Genomic DNA, 16,893 nt, shown 5'->3' on the forward strand with positions numbered 1-16,893 from the left:
GCATAATTCCATTTTCAATCGAAATGACATTGCATTATATTCTGGTAATGTTCCTCCCCTCCCATAAGTTACAGGTGCTGCAAAGAAGGCAGGCCTCTGTTCCTGGTTTGTCCCTTCACCCCCTCCCTTCTCCACACTGTGTGAGCTGGAGGGAGTGACCTGGGAGCCAGCAGCAGAGAGAGGGCAGGCGGGGTTGCAGGGGGGGTAGGAGGGGTCAGGGGCGGGGTGCCTTGGGAGGGAGACACCCCTGAGGGGTGGGGCGGAGGCAGAGGAGGGAGGGTCTGGAGGACCAGGAGGGGGGAGGTCTTGAGGGAGGAAAGGGTTGAGGGGGGGAGGGGAAACAAAGGGATTGTGGGAAGAAGAAGCAACCTGGGGGTTGACCATGTGCTCGCCACCATTTTGAAGTTCCTGGGCCCTTTGTGTAACACTTGGGGGGAGGCTCACCATGTGGTCTCCTCCATTTTGTGTACCCAAAAGACCACCAGGAACAAGAGGAGAGGGATATTGAGGGTAAAGAGGGGTAGGAGAGGGAGCTGGGATGGGTTTTAGGGAAAGGTTTCCAACAGCTTGGCCAGAGCTACTGGAACAGGGGTGCTGAGAGGACTCCCCCAGCTTAGGGTAACAGGGTTGAGGTAAAGAAACAGGGTTATCAGGGTTAGGATTGGATAACTTTTTTTCTTCTTTTTCAATAAGGGTTAGTCTAATCAAAACAAACAAATGGATTACTTTCTCTGCTGAACTATCTCCAGCATTCACAGATTCAGTCAATTTTGTCCCCACTCTGTTCCAAAAGGAAACAGAAGTTACATCTGCAGGAGACACTTGAGGAAAATTTAAAAAAACCCAATTCACTAATTTTTTCACTTTTTTCTTAGAAAACGGTTTCTCTCCAATTTGCAAAATGCCAATCACTTGATTAAAAATCCCCCTTTGTGCTACAGACAGTCTTGCACCCATCTTGTGATCTCACCTGTCCGTCGCAGCTATTTCACCAACGGCTCCAAACTGCTCTGCATCCAGAAGTTTCACCTGGGATGGGACTCTTCTCTCACCCACTCCCTCTTCACCACTTCCCCCCTTTGGGGAATTCAGTCTTCTGAATGCTCCTGCCGTTGTCTCGCTCTCAAAAGCAGCCCCTCGGTGCACAGGGGTTCTTGCTTTTCTCCCCAACACGTCTTCCACTTAGAACAGCAAAGAGACGCTTGTGGGGTAGATGTCGTCCCAGCGGTGGTCAGAATCTCACCTTCCGTGGTTCTTCTGTCCCCTTTGTTGAGGGACAGGCCAGCCTCATGTTCTGGGCGTCATCTGACTCGATCTTCTCGAGTGTGGCCCGGCTAGCTCAGTGATGAGGTTTCTCTTCACTCGAGTTTCGAGCCAGCATATGTTTGTGGGGTTCACTGATTTTCTTCAAGAATCCAAGTCTATAGAGCGAGTAAAGAAATCAGGGGGGGACTCTCTCTCTGGTTTGCATTCCACAGTTTATTTCTGTGAAGGGGAATCCAAAGGATGAGAGACCAAGGACTTGGGGTCTGGGGGGGTCTCTTTTAACAGGGTTTCTCAGAGGGAGGTGTTATAAATGCAAAGGCAGATTTGGGTTAAATAAAAAAACAATTTATTATAAAACAATTTCTATAAAAAAATAAACAATGAGGAAAAACCACAATAAAACAAACAGCGCAGCGCTGGGTGGACAGGGGTCTATACCCAAAGGTATAGGTGTTCCCAAATCCACGAAGGAGGGTAGACTGTCCGGGGTTTTTATAGGGATTTTGTGCCTTGAGGCCAAATTCCAGGCAGGCACCATTCACCAAGGGTCCTTGATTGTTGTATGAATTGATTTCCTGGCGTTGGAGAATAGAGTCAAATAGACGTCCGGACAGAGTCTCCTCATATGTAAAGAAGTTCTGGGTGTTTCTTGATTTCATTGTGGTTCAGGCCATCTGGATGGGATGGTTGGATCCGGGTTGGAGCTGATGGATATCTCGGCTGGACTTTTTCCCTTTGTCTGCCTGATTGCTTCCCCCAACGGTGGCCTGCAAGGCGGGGTGTTCAGGTCCAGTGATGAGTATCTCGTCGGAGCCTTTCCCTGTTAGCCTGATGATTCATGTCCTGTCCATTCTTTTCCGTTGATGGGCGCCGAGCCTGTCCCTGTCAGTCTGATGGTTCATGTCCTGTCTATTCTTTTCCGTTGATGGGCGCCGGCTAGGATCGTTATCTTTTGAGTGGGAATTCGCGACTAGATCTGGGAAGGGCTTGTGGGCCACACTGTACTTTATATTTTATATTATTATTGCTACATACATTTATTTAGATTTCTACGAATTTTTACAAGTTCATTTCTCACAGAGGGAACATCAGAGAGGGAACCAATTATTTTTCTCAGTTAGTACATCTTACAAACTTTCTACAAATCAAGGTTACACACACCAAGGTAAGAAATAACAGACACCAACTTCTTCAAATGCCCACAAAGGTGTGGGAGTATTCTCCAGAGAGGGGCAGAGGGGGAGAGAGGGGGGGAGGCTGGTTTCCTGGCAACACAGGGGGGAAAGAAAGGGAAGGCAAGGTAAGCATGCCCTCTCAGCTTCCATAGTTTAGAGGCATTCTGGGACAGGAAAAAGTTACAAACTTCCGTGTTAGAAAGAAGGGTTCTCTTCTCCCAACCCCGTGCTTTCCTGGGCTAAAGAAACTTCAAGCAGCTGGAAATGCCAGCGGGGTCCTCTCTTTACTCTATCCGGCCTCTCGCCGTGGGGCTGAGGAGAGAAACTTCAGTAACCATGGTAACCTGACGCCAGGTAAACAGGAGAAAGAGAAGCTGGGGGTGGGGGGAGAATCACAACTAAAAGATGGGAAAAGATACATTTCAGGCTATCAACTACAACACTCTTTCCTATAATTAACTGTGTAGGCATTGCCTTTTGCTGTTATGTATTGGCTTTTGCAAATTACTATTAATTACAACGATTTTTAAAATCACTATTAACTGCTTTAATATAGTATACCCTGTCAGCTTTTGTAGCCAATGCCCTGTGTAGCATAGTGTGATAAATATATATTATAGCTAAGGATTTCGAAAAATATTAAAATAGAGACTGTATGTTGTGCATTGTAACGTTAAATGCCTTTATATCTCTAACTAACTGATAATAGTGAGAATAACTCAGATAATGATGATTTAATGTACTTGTGTAGTATCATATCTGAACTATAAGACAACATTGAAGGGAACCAGGAAAATAAACACCAAGAGAAAAAATGCAAGGAGGGATTCACTACTGACACTCACTTACCAAGAAATGTCAAACAACAGACCAGAGCCTCAAGAAGAAATAAAATACATGAATCTCATCTACAGGATGGCATGAAGACAAGACACAGTCAAACCAAGCAAAAGAATTCCCAGAACATGTAAACTCACAGGAATGTTTTAATATGTATAATCCTCATGAATACGCATTTAACTAATGTAATGAAAAAAATATATAAGAAAATTGTTTTAAGCTAATTGGTGTGCCTCTGGCACTTTTCCAAGCACCCAGCACTGTGTATGGTCCCTTTTATCCCTTATTAAACTTGTAAAAATTTTAAAGAGTTGTTTCTCACACTGTTCATACTCAAAATGCTGCTGTTCATTGGTTTCTTCCTGCTACTTCTTAGCCCAAGGTCTCTCTGGTTTGGTTTTTCTGGCATTCCCAAGAATTGCTGGAAAATTAGGAGAGACTGTCCCAAACAGTCGGCCATGTATTTTTTTCTGGGAAATGCCAGGAAAAGTCTGCAGCTTCTGGTGAGGTCACGATGAAAGGTTTGGATTCAGCTTTCCTCTGAGCTTAACTTGGAATGTGCTTGGACCAGGGGTCCTACTGCACCTCTGTTTTGTCACTAGACACACAAACTCTTGTAGTGCAGCTTCACCAAGGTTCCCTTTATCAGAAGGTTTATTGTAGCAGCTAAAAGCCCTCTGCTGAATCTGAGGAACAAATGCTTGTCACCAGTTTAAAACTTACTGAGAAAGGAGGAGTCAGGATGGTGTCAGGCTCTAGTGAGACCTTGGAATGTAGGAATCCATACTGATTTACATCACTGTACATCAAACCAAGTCTAATACAAGCTGTACTGGAGTTGTTCATTCTTCCAATCACTTAAATCAAGCTCCACTACTGAGGTTAGCAAAGCTGTTGAACTTTGATAAATATGTGCATTCCTGCAGTGAAAGCTGTTTCTGCTCAGGGCAGGAGGGTTGGAACTAGATGATCTTTAAGGTCCCTTCTAACCCAAACCATTCTATGATTCTGTGATATTATTGAAACCCCAAATACACCAAGTTTGCAAAAGAAAGAGCCTGTGCTCTAAATCCAGCTACAACTAGAGCACTGGCAGCTTTCAGCTGGGCAAACTCAGGGTGCTGTAGCTCTTGCTAAAGCCAACAGCTTCTTCATATGAAATGTGATGCAGCTGGGAGCAGTTTTTGTCATGAGAAAAGGAAATAAACCCATGTTTTCCAGCAGCAAAGCATGTATGAAAGAGGGTTGTTGCAGGAGCTGTTTCCCTCTTGCCTCACTGAAGCATTCAGGCAACACTTGCAGCTGCTGAGTGCTGTCAGGAACTCCAGCCAGAAACTTGGGCTGTAGTACTGACTCTATGCCAGGATGAGCTGCAGACTTGGCCCTGTGGTTTCATGATCCCCCACAAGGATCCCAGTTTTCAACCAGACAGAGCCAGAGCCCCCGGCACAAGGCGTGCTTGGCACCCTTTGCACAGGGGCTGCAGGCCCAGCCTCTCCCCGGTCACATCATGGGTTATCTGGGGCCACCATGCCTGTCTCCTGCTCACTATGTCCTGGCCATGTCCCTGAGGTGCAGCTGCCTCAGAGCCAGCCCAATGGAAATGTCCAGAAATTCTGGGTTTGTTACCCAGTGAGCAACAAACCAGCAATTACACACTTAAGAGAGACGCTGACTATTAATTTCAGTGTTGTGCAAGCTTGGTTGCTTGTTTGTGTTCCAAAAATTAAGGACAACTTTTTACTATTTATTCATTTTAGCAAGCAAAGGCATTAATGTTCATTGATTACAAGTTGTTTAGTGCTCTTAATAATTAGTATTCTCTCTTATATAGGTTAATGATTCTCCCTCTTCTCATACTAACTGGTCTGCATGCTTGGTCTTTCTCTTCTTTTGAGTTGGGTTTCTTGAGATGATGGGCTGTGAGTCAGTGGTGTGAGAATCTCTCCCTTCTGGAATTACCTTTTGCCCAGTCAGAGCTGATCTCACCACAGTTGTTGAGTGGGCTTTATTAGTTTCGTCCTTATCTTGGGAGTTCTGCCAAATGTCCTTGTGGTTCATAAATTCTGTATTTTATGTATCCACTACGAGAGCTACATCCTTCTTTCCAAGCCTTGCTAAATTCCCCCTAGGTTTGAGATCGTTGAAACATGTTCAACCCTTAACAAGGCATTTCTCCTGACAAGTAATTTCTCTTTCCACAGTGGGATATCACTTAAACCTTGTTTGGTAGCTGCTCTCTGTTCCACGAATTAAAACTTCTTTCTTGTTGATCAGGCTCTATGATACAAAGATCAAAAGCACATCCTTTCTCAATAAAATGTTTACATATTCCATATTTTGCAACGGGAGCTCGGCAGGAGTGCAGGGACCCGGCCGAGGTGGCTGTTCCCGGAGGCGGTGGGGTTTGCTGATGCGGCTGGGCGGCGGGGGCGGGCGGTGGGCACGGCGGGGCTGCGGCGGCGGCCGAGGGGAGGAGCGGCCGCACGACGGGGCGGGAGCGGCGTGTGTCGGCAGGGCCGGGCGCTGTTTCCGTGCTGTTTCGGAGCCGTGTCGGAGCCGTGTCGGTGCTGTTTCGATCCCCTAGCGGTGCTGTGGAGGAGGAGCGGCCCGAACAGACGGTACTGCGGCGGCGGGCGGGGGTCACGGCGGGGGCGGGCGGTGCCGGCCCGGTGCGATGTGTGGTTTTTGCCGGGACCAGGGCTCCTGCCCGGAGGGCAAAGGGCGAGGTGCGTGACAGACCGGCTGGCCTTCGAGGAGCGTCCTGCCGTGCTGCTCCGGGGAGTTTGTCCGGGGGTTATTCCCCAGCCTCCCTCCCGCAGCAGGGACCAAGACGGGCGGGTGGGTGGGCGCAGGAGGGGTTGTGTCTGGCTCTGGGTAGGATCAGCGGGGAAGCTGAAGAGGAACTGCTCTTTGGAGTACAAGTTTTGCAATCTCTGGGAATACTTTGCCTTTCCCCTCGTCCGGATACTGCTCCTAGCTGGGGCGGTGGAAGGAAGCTTTTCGGGTCGGCCCTTGGCCCGAGCCGCAGTGGAAAGCACCCGCTGGAGCAGCTGCAGCCTTAAGGTGGTCCGGAGCCGAGGCGGGCGGCGCAGCGCTGCTGTCCGGCCGTCCTGAGGAACAGTCCCGTGCGGGACCGGCTCCAGCAACAACGCCTTGCAGGGAACTGCTATGGGGCTCGTATCCACTCAGGAGGAAAGTGTAATATCTTGGATCAGATTATGAGCTTGCTGCTGAATTCATTGACTTGTTTCTCACTGGAAGGCTGGTGCCTGAATTGTTTTGGACCAAATTTAACACAGCGGTCACAGCAGTAGTTGCCTCTCTGACACCTGCGTGGCTGTGGTCCAAGGGAGGTCTGATGCACCAAAACATCAAGAAAGTTTGTGATTAATTTTCAGGTCCATTATTGCTATTCAAGAAAGACACGTTACCAATTTTCGACTCTTTTATCACTACTCACTATTTTACAAATGGATATTCATTACAGAGCCATAACAGAGTTACCAAAATAGTTTGAAGCCCTATGTAAGTGTTCAGCCTAAACCCCAAATTCAGACCTTTGGCAGTGCATTTGCAGGAAGATATTCCTGGCTGGTTTGAGTGGAGCTCTGAGTTGAGACTGGCAATCGGGGCTCTGAATTTTATTAGCTCCAGCTCTGCTTTGTGGAGACACCAAGGATGTTTGCTCTTTATGCTTTTGGTAACCTGTCCTTATAGTGTGTTCCTCAGCCTTGATCCCATGTGCTGGAGGTTAGTTTGTCCGGTCTGTGAGGGTTTAGTGCAGTTCTCCTCTCTGATGAAGTTGAGACCAACACCTACTTTCTGAGCATCAGGGAATGAAGTATTTTTGAAGCAGAGAAGGTCAGGAACCCTCTTACTTGTTATAGTGTAAGTCATACACGGGAGATGAAGTGTAGGTCGTGGCCTTATGTGTGTAAGGCCTGGTAAGGGAGCTGTGCCAGGTCACTTCTTTGAGTGCCTTGCTGCTGTTCAGGCATCAGGAATCTAGCTAGGCATCAAGCAGCACTAGGTTAGGTGCCAGCTCCACTCAAGACATAATCTATTGCCAAGCACCTATTTTTGTATCAGGAGAACTTTGCTACAAGAGACTGAGGTGCCTGGGGACACAGACACTGCCAGGGCTAGGTGGAAGCTGGGCAGTGGTTTTGAAGACCTGCATTTTGGATGGGGGCACCTCTTTCTCCTGTGAGTCCAGTTCCTAATAAAGTGATGGCTATGTGCTGTGGAGCCTGTGGAGGATAGCACCCAACACAAAGGACTTCAGTGGAGAGGGCCAAGGATGAAGTCTCCCCTGTCACTGTTGTGATGTTTGTGCCTCTTTATTGATGCCTTGGGATTTTGACCAAAATTTTTACTTTGTGGCTCAGCTATGTATTGTGAAGACTATGCAAGCATAAATAAGCCTCCCTGTGAGCAGATAAAGCCTTGGCTTAACAATGATGCATTCTATTAGTCTGTGCCTTTGTCTTCTTATGAAATTTGCTTCATTCTTCTGTGACCCATTAGTGATAAGAGTACAGCGTTAGCTTTGTTTCCAGCATCAGGCAAGCTCACATCAGCTGCCAATGTCACACAGTTGCATGTGACTGCACATGGTAGGGAAATTTGAAAGGACAAAGTGTTTCATCCCAGTGCCATCATCTCACGGGCTGACTTGAGCCCCCTGCTGCCAGGGCATTGCCCAGGCCTTATCTGCCCAACAGAAGTCAGTCCCAAAACATCTGTTTGGTTTTTGATTTTGAAGTTTTCAGGGCAGATAGAATATAAATCCCTGTTACAGTTTCACTGTAGTAGATCTAGCTAAATAGGGAATGCAGTAAGCCTGGTGAAATATGTTGCTTTTAAAAGCATATTTGTAAAGGCACAGGAGCACAGGGCTCTGAATTGTCATCTGAGAGAGACTAAAATAGTGCTGGTGACCCTAGTTTGGTGTTTCTTGGAAGCCATTCTGTTGCAGACAGGTAGAAATCTTATAAAAGAAAGGCCATATAATATCATGGTTTAGGTCTGCTAATTTGGTTGGGTGCAGCTAACAGCTAATCTATTGTTCCCATGAGAAAAAATCATAAGAATGAAAGTCAGTTAGCACAACAATTTATTCTTCTGAGGAAAATAAGTTTGCACCTGCAAAAACAAGAAATTGATCCCATGAGAATCAGTGAAGAAGATATGTAAATAATCCAGGAATAGAGACATTTAATAGACGTGCAAAATGCCATTTACTGACCAATGAACCGAGTGTCACTGTTAGCCAAGTAGATCTAACACAGTGCCTTCTGAGAATCCTATAAAATATGTCCTAAGCAATAAAGATTCAGCTTTTCCTTCATAAAGAAACTGAGTCTCATCTACTTTATTGCAATACTATTCATTTGCTACAGTACATTTTTCAAGTATAGTATGATATGTGACAAAACCCAACATCTACTGAAGAGATTGCATCACTGCAAGGTTAAAAATGTGTTAATTCAGGAATACCCTACAATTCTGCTTTGTTTGTAAAGCTCCAGTACACTGTGAAAACTATAATAATGTATTATTTAGGAGATGTTTATTGTCATGATGGGGTTGAATGGCTGCACATTCTAGTAGTGTGTAGTTTTTCTTTTATTCCATGAATCCACAGGAAACTTGTTTGCATCAAGCACAAGTGTGTAGGACTTGATTATTCTTCTACTGTCACGTTCATCCAACTGTATTTAGTAGTTTGGAGTGGGACATTCGAAATGCTAATTTAAAGCATGCTTCCCATAAGATTATCATCTTGATTTTATCAGGAAACAAGAACTCTGAAGTCATGGCGGGCAAACCCAAGCTGCACTACACCAAGGGAAGGGGGAAGATGGAGTCAATCCGATGGCTGCTAGCAGCAGCTGGTGTTGAGGTTTGTACCTTTTTTTTATTAAGTGATTTGTGATTAAAACAGGTATTCTTTGGAAGGGTTTCCCAATTGCATCTGTGCTCAGGGATATGCACATCATCACATATTGTGATGCAGAATGCTTAGATTGAGTGATACACTCTTGTGTTGTATTTCATGTATTCCTTGAGCAGTAGTTGCACAGTAAAAATATTTTAACGTACAAAGAGAATTGATGGGTGTCATTTTTTGAAACATACTTTAAGCTGAGATTGTAAATTGTTACTACAGACAAAACTGTGACTTTTTCTCAATGCTCATAACTTTCCTGTATCTCATGAGTTTTCTCCACTGAAAGACCATGCATACCACATGAAAACTTTTGAACATTCTCTCTAAACAAAGTGCCTTTTGTTCTTTGGTTCAGAACTTGTGTAGGATAAATCAGCAGATCTGCCCCAAAAGCAGTGTTAGGGGATCTGTCTAGGTTCACATCAGGTGAAGGCCATCCTAATTTCTACATTAAGTTTTTGTTTGAATATGTTTTTTTGAAACTATTTCTACTCTGTTGGAAATAAAAGGCTTTTTAAAATGGTGCTCACTTGAGAATGTTACTGACAGAGAATGTGCAGAGCATGAGTGCTGAGGAAACCAAGATCTTGTCATATTCAAATATCCTCATTCAAAAAAAAAATCCATTAGATTAAGGAGTGAGATAAATGCTGTGCAAGAGAGGCATAATTTACAAGAAGTTTCTCAATATTTCATGTGGCATCAGCTGGTTTTTAAGTGAGTGATTTGGTATCTGTTTATGGTTCATGCAGATGAGTCTGGTCTTTATAATGAGGAAGTTCTTTCTGGAGCATAAGGCATTGTACAGTCCTGTGGGGCTGGGGACACCAAAGTCTTGGGTTATTTGCTGGAGCAGAGATGAAGTAGGGGGTCTGTTAAGGAAACATTCCTGTCTGACCATCCAGGAGCCTCTCCATCAGTCCTTAAAATAATTTAATTGTGGTACAACAACAGAGGTTGAGCTTGTGTCTCCGGGGAGGGACCCGGAACAAAGGAAATCCCTTTTATACCCTCACAGTCTAAGTGAAGGTTCTGGGGTCATGGGCTCCTGCTGTGTCTCACCTGGCCAGTAGCACAGGTCCCGAGCCCTTTGCTGTGCAAAGGGAGGCAGTTCCCAGCTCTTGCCCAGAGCTCCATGAGCTGGAACTGCAGCTACTGGCACTGAATGGATTCCTCAACAGGAACGAACACAATGAGGAAAGTATGGAGAATAGTGTGGAGAGGTGGATTCTGATGGCCAGACTTCCTTCCACTTCTCCACTGCCTTTGGAGTGACAGTGTTGCTTTCTATTTTTGCTTTTCAGTTTGAGGAAGAATTCATAGAAACGAAAGAAGACTTAGAAAAATTGCGCAATGGTGAGTCTGTAAACTGTGCCCTAAACTTAAAGTCACACAAATATAACAAAAGAACAACAGGAGGTATTTTTTTAGGACCTGCAGTATCATGTGACCTGTGAAGAAGAGCTGCTTCCTTGTGGATGCTTTCATCCCTGAGAATTAGAAATGTCTTGGTCTCTTAGCAGGACTCTTCCTTATTTTCAGTGTAGTACTTCAGCAGTCTGAGTAGCTTGCTCCTTTTTCTTTCCTAGATGGAGTCCTGCTGTTTCAGCAGGTGCCCATGGTGGAGATTGATGGGATGAAGATGGTGCAGACCAGAGCCATCCTCAGCTACATTGCAGCAAAGTACAACCTCTATGGGAAGGACCTGAAGGAAAGAGCCTGGTATGGTAACAGTGTACCACTTACTAACACCCCTCCATGACTGTTAACATTTACAGGAAGAATGTTGCTGTGAAGTATCTGCACCTAAAGGTGAGTATACCTAACAGACTATCACTTACTGTAGAGGGATTAGTTTGTGAGAATGGAAGGGCAACTCAAGAGATTATGGAAATTTTTATGGACTGGCAATTGGTAGCCAGCATCCTCTCATGATTAGACCTCAGAACTATTTTTTTTTTCCTAAAGTGATTTGCATATTCAGTCTTTTTTCCCACAGCATAAATGAATAGATTATCATTGGAAAACAGCATGAATTCTACTTCAAATACATTAATTGCAGCCTTTTATCTTGCTTATTGTATATACTGAGCCTGTTTGACAATTTGTGCTTTGAAAAAAACTGGAAGTTTTCTTAAAGTGGAAGAACCAAGAAAATAAACCAGTGTCTTACATTACATTCACTAATAAACATTTTGCTCAGGGAGATAAGGTCTCACTTCAGAGTTGTATTTCAGGAAAATAACCAAAATGGAAAGTTTGAATGATATATGTCAAACGGAAATATTTGTTTCAGGATTGATATGTACGTGGAGGGAACCACAGACCTAATGGGAATGATCATGTATCTCCCTTTTCAACCAGCTGATACAAAAGAAAAGAATCTTGCCTTAATCATTGAACGAGCTACAACCAGGTACTTTCCTGTTTATGAAAAGGTAAGTGATAAATCACCAGTAATTCACAAAGACAGTGAGTTAAAGGCTCCCCCTCCTACCCCACTCCCACCCTACTCCCCCATCCCCACACATGTACTTTCCACAAGGCAAGTGACAGCACAACTCTAGAAATGTATCTGGATAAATGGAGCCAGTATCCAGCAATGTGAAAAGAGTGCCACAAAATAATTTTTGGCTGGTTTCAGTACTGGGTCTCTTTGCTGTCCTTCTTTTCCAACCTAGCTTAGTGATGATGGCTCCCAGTGTTTTGCCTAAATGCATTATTTCCATACTTGTGCCAGCCGTCAGTACTTATTTTCTGGAAGTGCAATGTGTTATAGATTTGTTAAGATTGGAAAAAACCTTCTAAAGATCATTAAGTCCAGATGTCAACCCAGCACCACCATCATATTCACCATTAAACTGTGTCTTCCTGTGACATATCCACATGTTTCTCACTTTCAGGGATGGTGAGTCCACCAATTCCCTGGACAGTCTGTTCCAATGCTTTACAACCCTTTACATGAACAAAAATTTCCTAAGATGTAGTATAAACCTCCCCTGGTGCAACTTGAGTCCATTTTCTCTTGTCCTGTCACTGGTTACCTGGGAGAAGAGACTGACCCCACCCTACTACAGCCTCCTGTCAGGGTGTTGTAGAGAGTGAAAAGGTCTCCCACTCAGCCTCCTTTATTCTTGTTATTCAAAGTTAAATATATTTGTGCTTTACAGCTAAAGATCCAATTCTATGATCTTCCTTAAATCCATTGCTTAAATATATTATCCTTAGAGACTATGATTTTCGTTCTCTTGAATTGCTACTTGGGCATCCTTAGGTGTGCACAGAGAGGCTCTGCAAGCAGGATACATGCAGCATAGGAAGCATAAAGCAATTATTTACTGTCTAGCATGCTCCAAAGAGTTATCCTGAGCTATGGGGGGAGGCATTGGTATGCTGGCCATCCCCTTAGAGCACATGAAGAGGCTTTCTTGGCTAGGGAGGAGTTGGTCAGGAGGGGATGGATTGTTCTTTTCTTCTCCCTGGAACATTGCCTGGATGTTACTCAACTGCCATTTTCTACTAACTTGCTGTTTGTTCTGTTGTTTTATTTCTCTTGTAAATCTCTCTATTTTAAATTTTGTGTGTGTTAAAATTTTCCCGTTTGAATTGAACCAGCTGTGATCCTCATCTTACAAATTTGCTTCTGTTTGTAACTTTTCCTTTTGTACTGCGTGTGGTTGTGCTGTACAGACTTTCTACTAGTGCTTTTTCAGGGCATAGTGGTCTCTTCAGACATCTGCCAAGGGTACAAAGCTGTGTTGTTTCAGAGCTCAGCTGGGTTTCCAGCTTGAAGACTTGGTTACCAGGCAGCTGAAGTCCATTCAAAAAAATATAGAACTTGATGCAATTTCATGTCCCACTTTATTAGAGCCTTAAATTGCACAAACAAAATCCACAGAGGCTGCCCTTTAAAATAATGATGTAAATTACATAATCCAGCACTTCTGTAATCAGAGTTCATATATATCCACTGCCATATCAATGGAGGGCTGTGCTGAGAGGTATTGATTACACACACTAATCTTTCAAAGATTAGAAGTCTGATATGTATTTTAAGATATTAAACAATTAAAAAATGCTCCAAAATTCTCTGAGCCTGTGCCTAGGTGTCATAAATTACTGTTGTGATATGTTTTAATATGTATGCCCCATGTAGGAGAGTCTTTAAAGTAATCCTTGTTTGGTTATGGTAAAGACACAGCTGAACTTTTCCATTATTTTAGCCTAGTTAATTTTGTTAAAATGGTTAATAGTTTTCTTTCTGTACCAGCTGTTTAAGGTGTCCATTGATTCAGCTTATCAAGGTTTGCAGTCTATGTGTTAGCCATTCAGCAAGCTGACAGGAAACATACCTAGCTGTGAGTGCTCACTTCAAACACTCAGCAGCCAGACGGAGCAGCAAAAGACAATATAAAGCCCTGCAGATTCCAATGCTATGTTTGGGAATTTCCACCCAGTCTGATAAGCTGTCCTGGACCTTGTTTGAGCAGTGTAGGAAATAACTGCGTGAAGGTATCAGCTGTGACTATGCCCATGGTTGCTGCCTCTATGGTAGAACTGGCAGATGGGCCTGGAGAAGCAGTTGGCTTCCAGAGTTACAGACTGATGTCTTACTGCATGTTTTACTTAAGAGTAGTCTTGGTGTGACTTAGGCACAGACACCCTTCTCTTGCTCCTGATAGGAGGGTATAGTCTTTAGGACAAAGGTAGGCTGGAGAGCTGGTAGCTGCTCTGAAGCTGTGCTGCAACCTTCATCTCAACTCGTCTACTACAGTTGTTAGTGGCTTTGGCAGGCTGTGATTCTTGCATCAGCAGTTTGCCATAAAGGAGTCCCCTTCCTTACGGCATAAAGGGTGGGAAGGTTATATTCCTTCATTCTGGACATATTTCAAACTGTAATCAGCAGTCTCAAATTTTGCTGAAACATCTGGAAATTCACTTAACTTTTTTCTTAAAAACTTCAGATGTGCTTACATGTAAGCTGGCCTGACTACCTCTTCCAGTTACTTTAGTCCTGTTTCTTTTGTGTGATTAAGTCTTTCTTGTGGTACTGGACATGGTATACAGTGCAGTAGGTTAGAGTGAGAGATGGGATCATACACACTGAAACATGAATTCTGGATTAATTTTTTTTGTTTAAAGAATATTTATCACTTTCTAACTTAATAGGTTCTTGCATGGCTTTGCTCTGCTGTGTTTTTTTAGAAATCTCTCTGCAATTAAATACCTAGATAAAATTTTTACATCCCATTTTGATTTATTTTTTTTTTTATTTTGTTCATACTTTATAGGCCTTAAAAGATCATGGACAGGATTATCTTGTTGGCAACAAATTAAGCTGGGCAGATGTCCATCTGCTGGAAGCCATTTTAATGGCAGAAGAATGTAAGCCTGATGTACTGTCTGCATTCCCTTTGCTGCAGGTTAGTAATCATCTGGTGTCAATATGGAAGGGAAGGTAACAAACAAATTTCACTGACTGTTGTTAAAAGTTAATTGATATTTGCATCTTTTGAGCCATAGTACTGACACTTCTCTGGACTGACTACAAAAACCTACACTCAGTGCACTGCCTTGTCCCAGAGCTGCTGGAGACTTACCTTTCTTCAGTTCTGCTTTTCCCAGCTGTTCTCAGCTGGCAGGAATTCTAGTGCTACCAATTCGGTCCTTTAATGGCTACTTCCATGTCTTCAAGCACAGCAATAACATTGGAAGGAAAGTCTGTGGCCTGGTGTGTCTGCAGTTCTTGTCCTTTGCTTTTTGCCAGCAAAATTAAACTTTTAAGAAATTGTATACAAAGAGCAGTTAAGTTTTGTATGTCTTGACTTCTGTAGTGCTTTGCACTGAGATACTCCTGTCCTTCTTGCTTTTTTTTTCTTTTTTCCCCTCAAATATATCTGCAGGATTGAGATACAGGATGTGGGTTTTTTTTCTTCCACTTTTTACTAGATGAATCTTAACTTTTTAATATTAATTTCTCCCATTCCTCTCTGGGAAACTAAGGCATAGCAACAGCATTACAGATCATAAAAAGCTACTACCTTTTTCTGTTTAATAAGTATGTCTGACAAGTAAAAATCCAAGTCACTTGATCTTTAAACTATAAAGGATGGAATTATAATTTCCTTAATCTCACTGGCTTTGCTGTTGCTTCTTACAGGCTTTTAAAGGAAGAATCAGCAACATTCCAACAATCAAAAAATTCTTACAGCCTGGCAGCCAGAGGAAGCCACCAACAGATGATAAGTTTGTTGCTGTTGTGAGGAAAATATTCAATATCTAATCTGATGAAGATAACCCAACTGTAGTGCATTACCAGAGCTTGCTTTATAAGTGTAAATTGCATAGATGTGCTCTTTAACTTGTATCATATGGCCAGTGTTGAAACAGTACACTGTTTATACACTTTTAAATTAGAGTAAAAGGCTAATTTGGACCTGTTTAGTCCAGAAAGAAGAATTTAGTGAAGTAGTTATATGAAATAAAATATGCTGACATTTTGTGTGTGTTCAATTACAGTGCATGCCTGGAAGGTTAAAATGTTCAACTGTAGCTTCTGGAGTACTGTAGAAAAGCCACATGATCCCCAACCCCCTTTTTATAAACTGCGGGAGAGAGGAGCCACACTGTGAAAATTGAGAAGTCATTTAAAATCAGGCCTAGAATCTTTTGGGTTGGTTCTCTAGGTGGTCTCCTACAAAGTTCACTGTCTCCCTGCTATTATTTCACAGCTCAAAAATTAAGTAAATAAAACCTTTAAAAATAAAATTAAAATTCATGATCCTTTTAAGTTTACAGGCAGAAGTAAGAAACTTTTCTAATCCCCACATGAATCTCTTAAGAGCGATTTTTTTCACTGAAAGATCAAAGTCCTTGTGTTTAAGTGGCCTGCTGTGGTTTTCATATGCTGAAAGCACCTACCTATTCACTTACTCTTCTTTTTGCTGCTGGGCTGGATGGTCAGTGAGGCAAATGACCTTTGAGCAGTTATTTTGTAAGGTTTTACCTTCTGCAGTCACTTTCCACAGTTATAAAGCCAAGTGCACTGGCTGCTTACCTTTTCAGTAAGAGTGAGTTTTACCTCAAGATGCTTAAAGCATGCACTATTATGTCAGATTCTTTACCCTAATTTCATGGGAACTATAACGTCTTTAAACTCTTGTTTCTTTTTTTCTCTTTTGATTCTGCTGCTGTGCTTCTTGTGCACTTCTTTTCACTCCTGAATTTCTCAGTTTCCTCTGAGCTGAGCTCCTTGGGGATACTCTTTCATGGGAAGTCCCGCTTATTACAGTTCTCTGGGTCAGGACAAAAACTCCAAAGCCTGTTGGGATCTTGTTTCTTGTGTGTATTAGGATGTTATCACAAAACTTGGCAGGTCTCTCCAGACTTGCTGCACAAGTTCAATTCACTGCAACCTGGCTGATTTCTTTCTGATGGTACAAAATGGTCTTGTGCTATGCAGTTCTTTTATCTTTATACTCATTCTTATCCAATTAACAATAGACACATATATTATTTTTCTTAATAACCCAATGACCCATCACCTGTGTGATGCACTGTGGCATTTTCTATCCAATCACTTACTATTACCCAAAAACCTCTAGAAGAACATGAAGAAGAAAGAAGAAGGAAAATAAACAACAGTCTAAATCCTCC

The 16,893-nt window shown here is 43.1% G+C and overlaps 1 protein-coding gene across 1 annotated transcript; it reads left to right on the forward strand.

Moving 5' to 3' along the window:
• The first annotated feature begins 5,751 nt into the window (after positions 1-5,751).
• LOC102112610 (glutathione S-transferase) lies at positions 5,752-15,737 on the forward strand. Its single transcript, XM_005521908.3, has 7 exons — positions 5,752-5,902; positions 9,083-9,189; positions 10,542-10,593; positions 10,827-10,959; positions 11,534-11,675; positions 14,529-14,660; positions 15,398-15,737. Exons 2-7 carry the CDS (start codon positions 9,103-9,105, stop codon positions 15,518-15,520), a joined length of 669 nt encoding a protein of 222 aa, XP_005521965.1. The 5' UTR covers positions 5,752-5,902; positions 9,083-9,102; the 3' UTR covers positions 15,521-15,737.
• The last annotated feature ends 1,156 nt before the right edge of the window (positions 15,738-16,893 follow it).

The sequence above is a fragment of the Pseudopodoces humilis genome, chromosome 3, assembly GCF_049639895.1.
Source record: "Pseudopodoces humilis isolate 2021_Gansu_Grassland_sample_001 chromosome 3, ASM4963989v1, whole genome shotgun sequence".
Classification (NCBI taxonomy): domain Eukaryota; kingdom Metazoa; phylum Chordata; class Aves; order Passeriformes; family Paridae; genus Pseudopodoces; species Pseudopodoces humilis.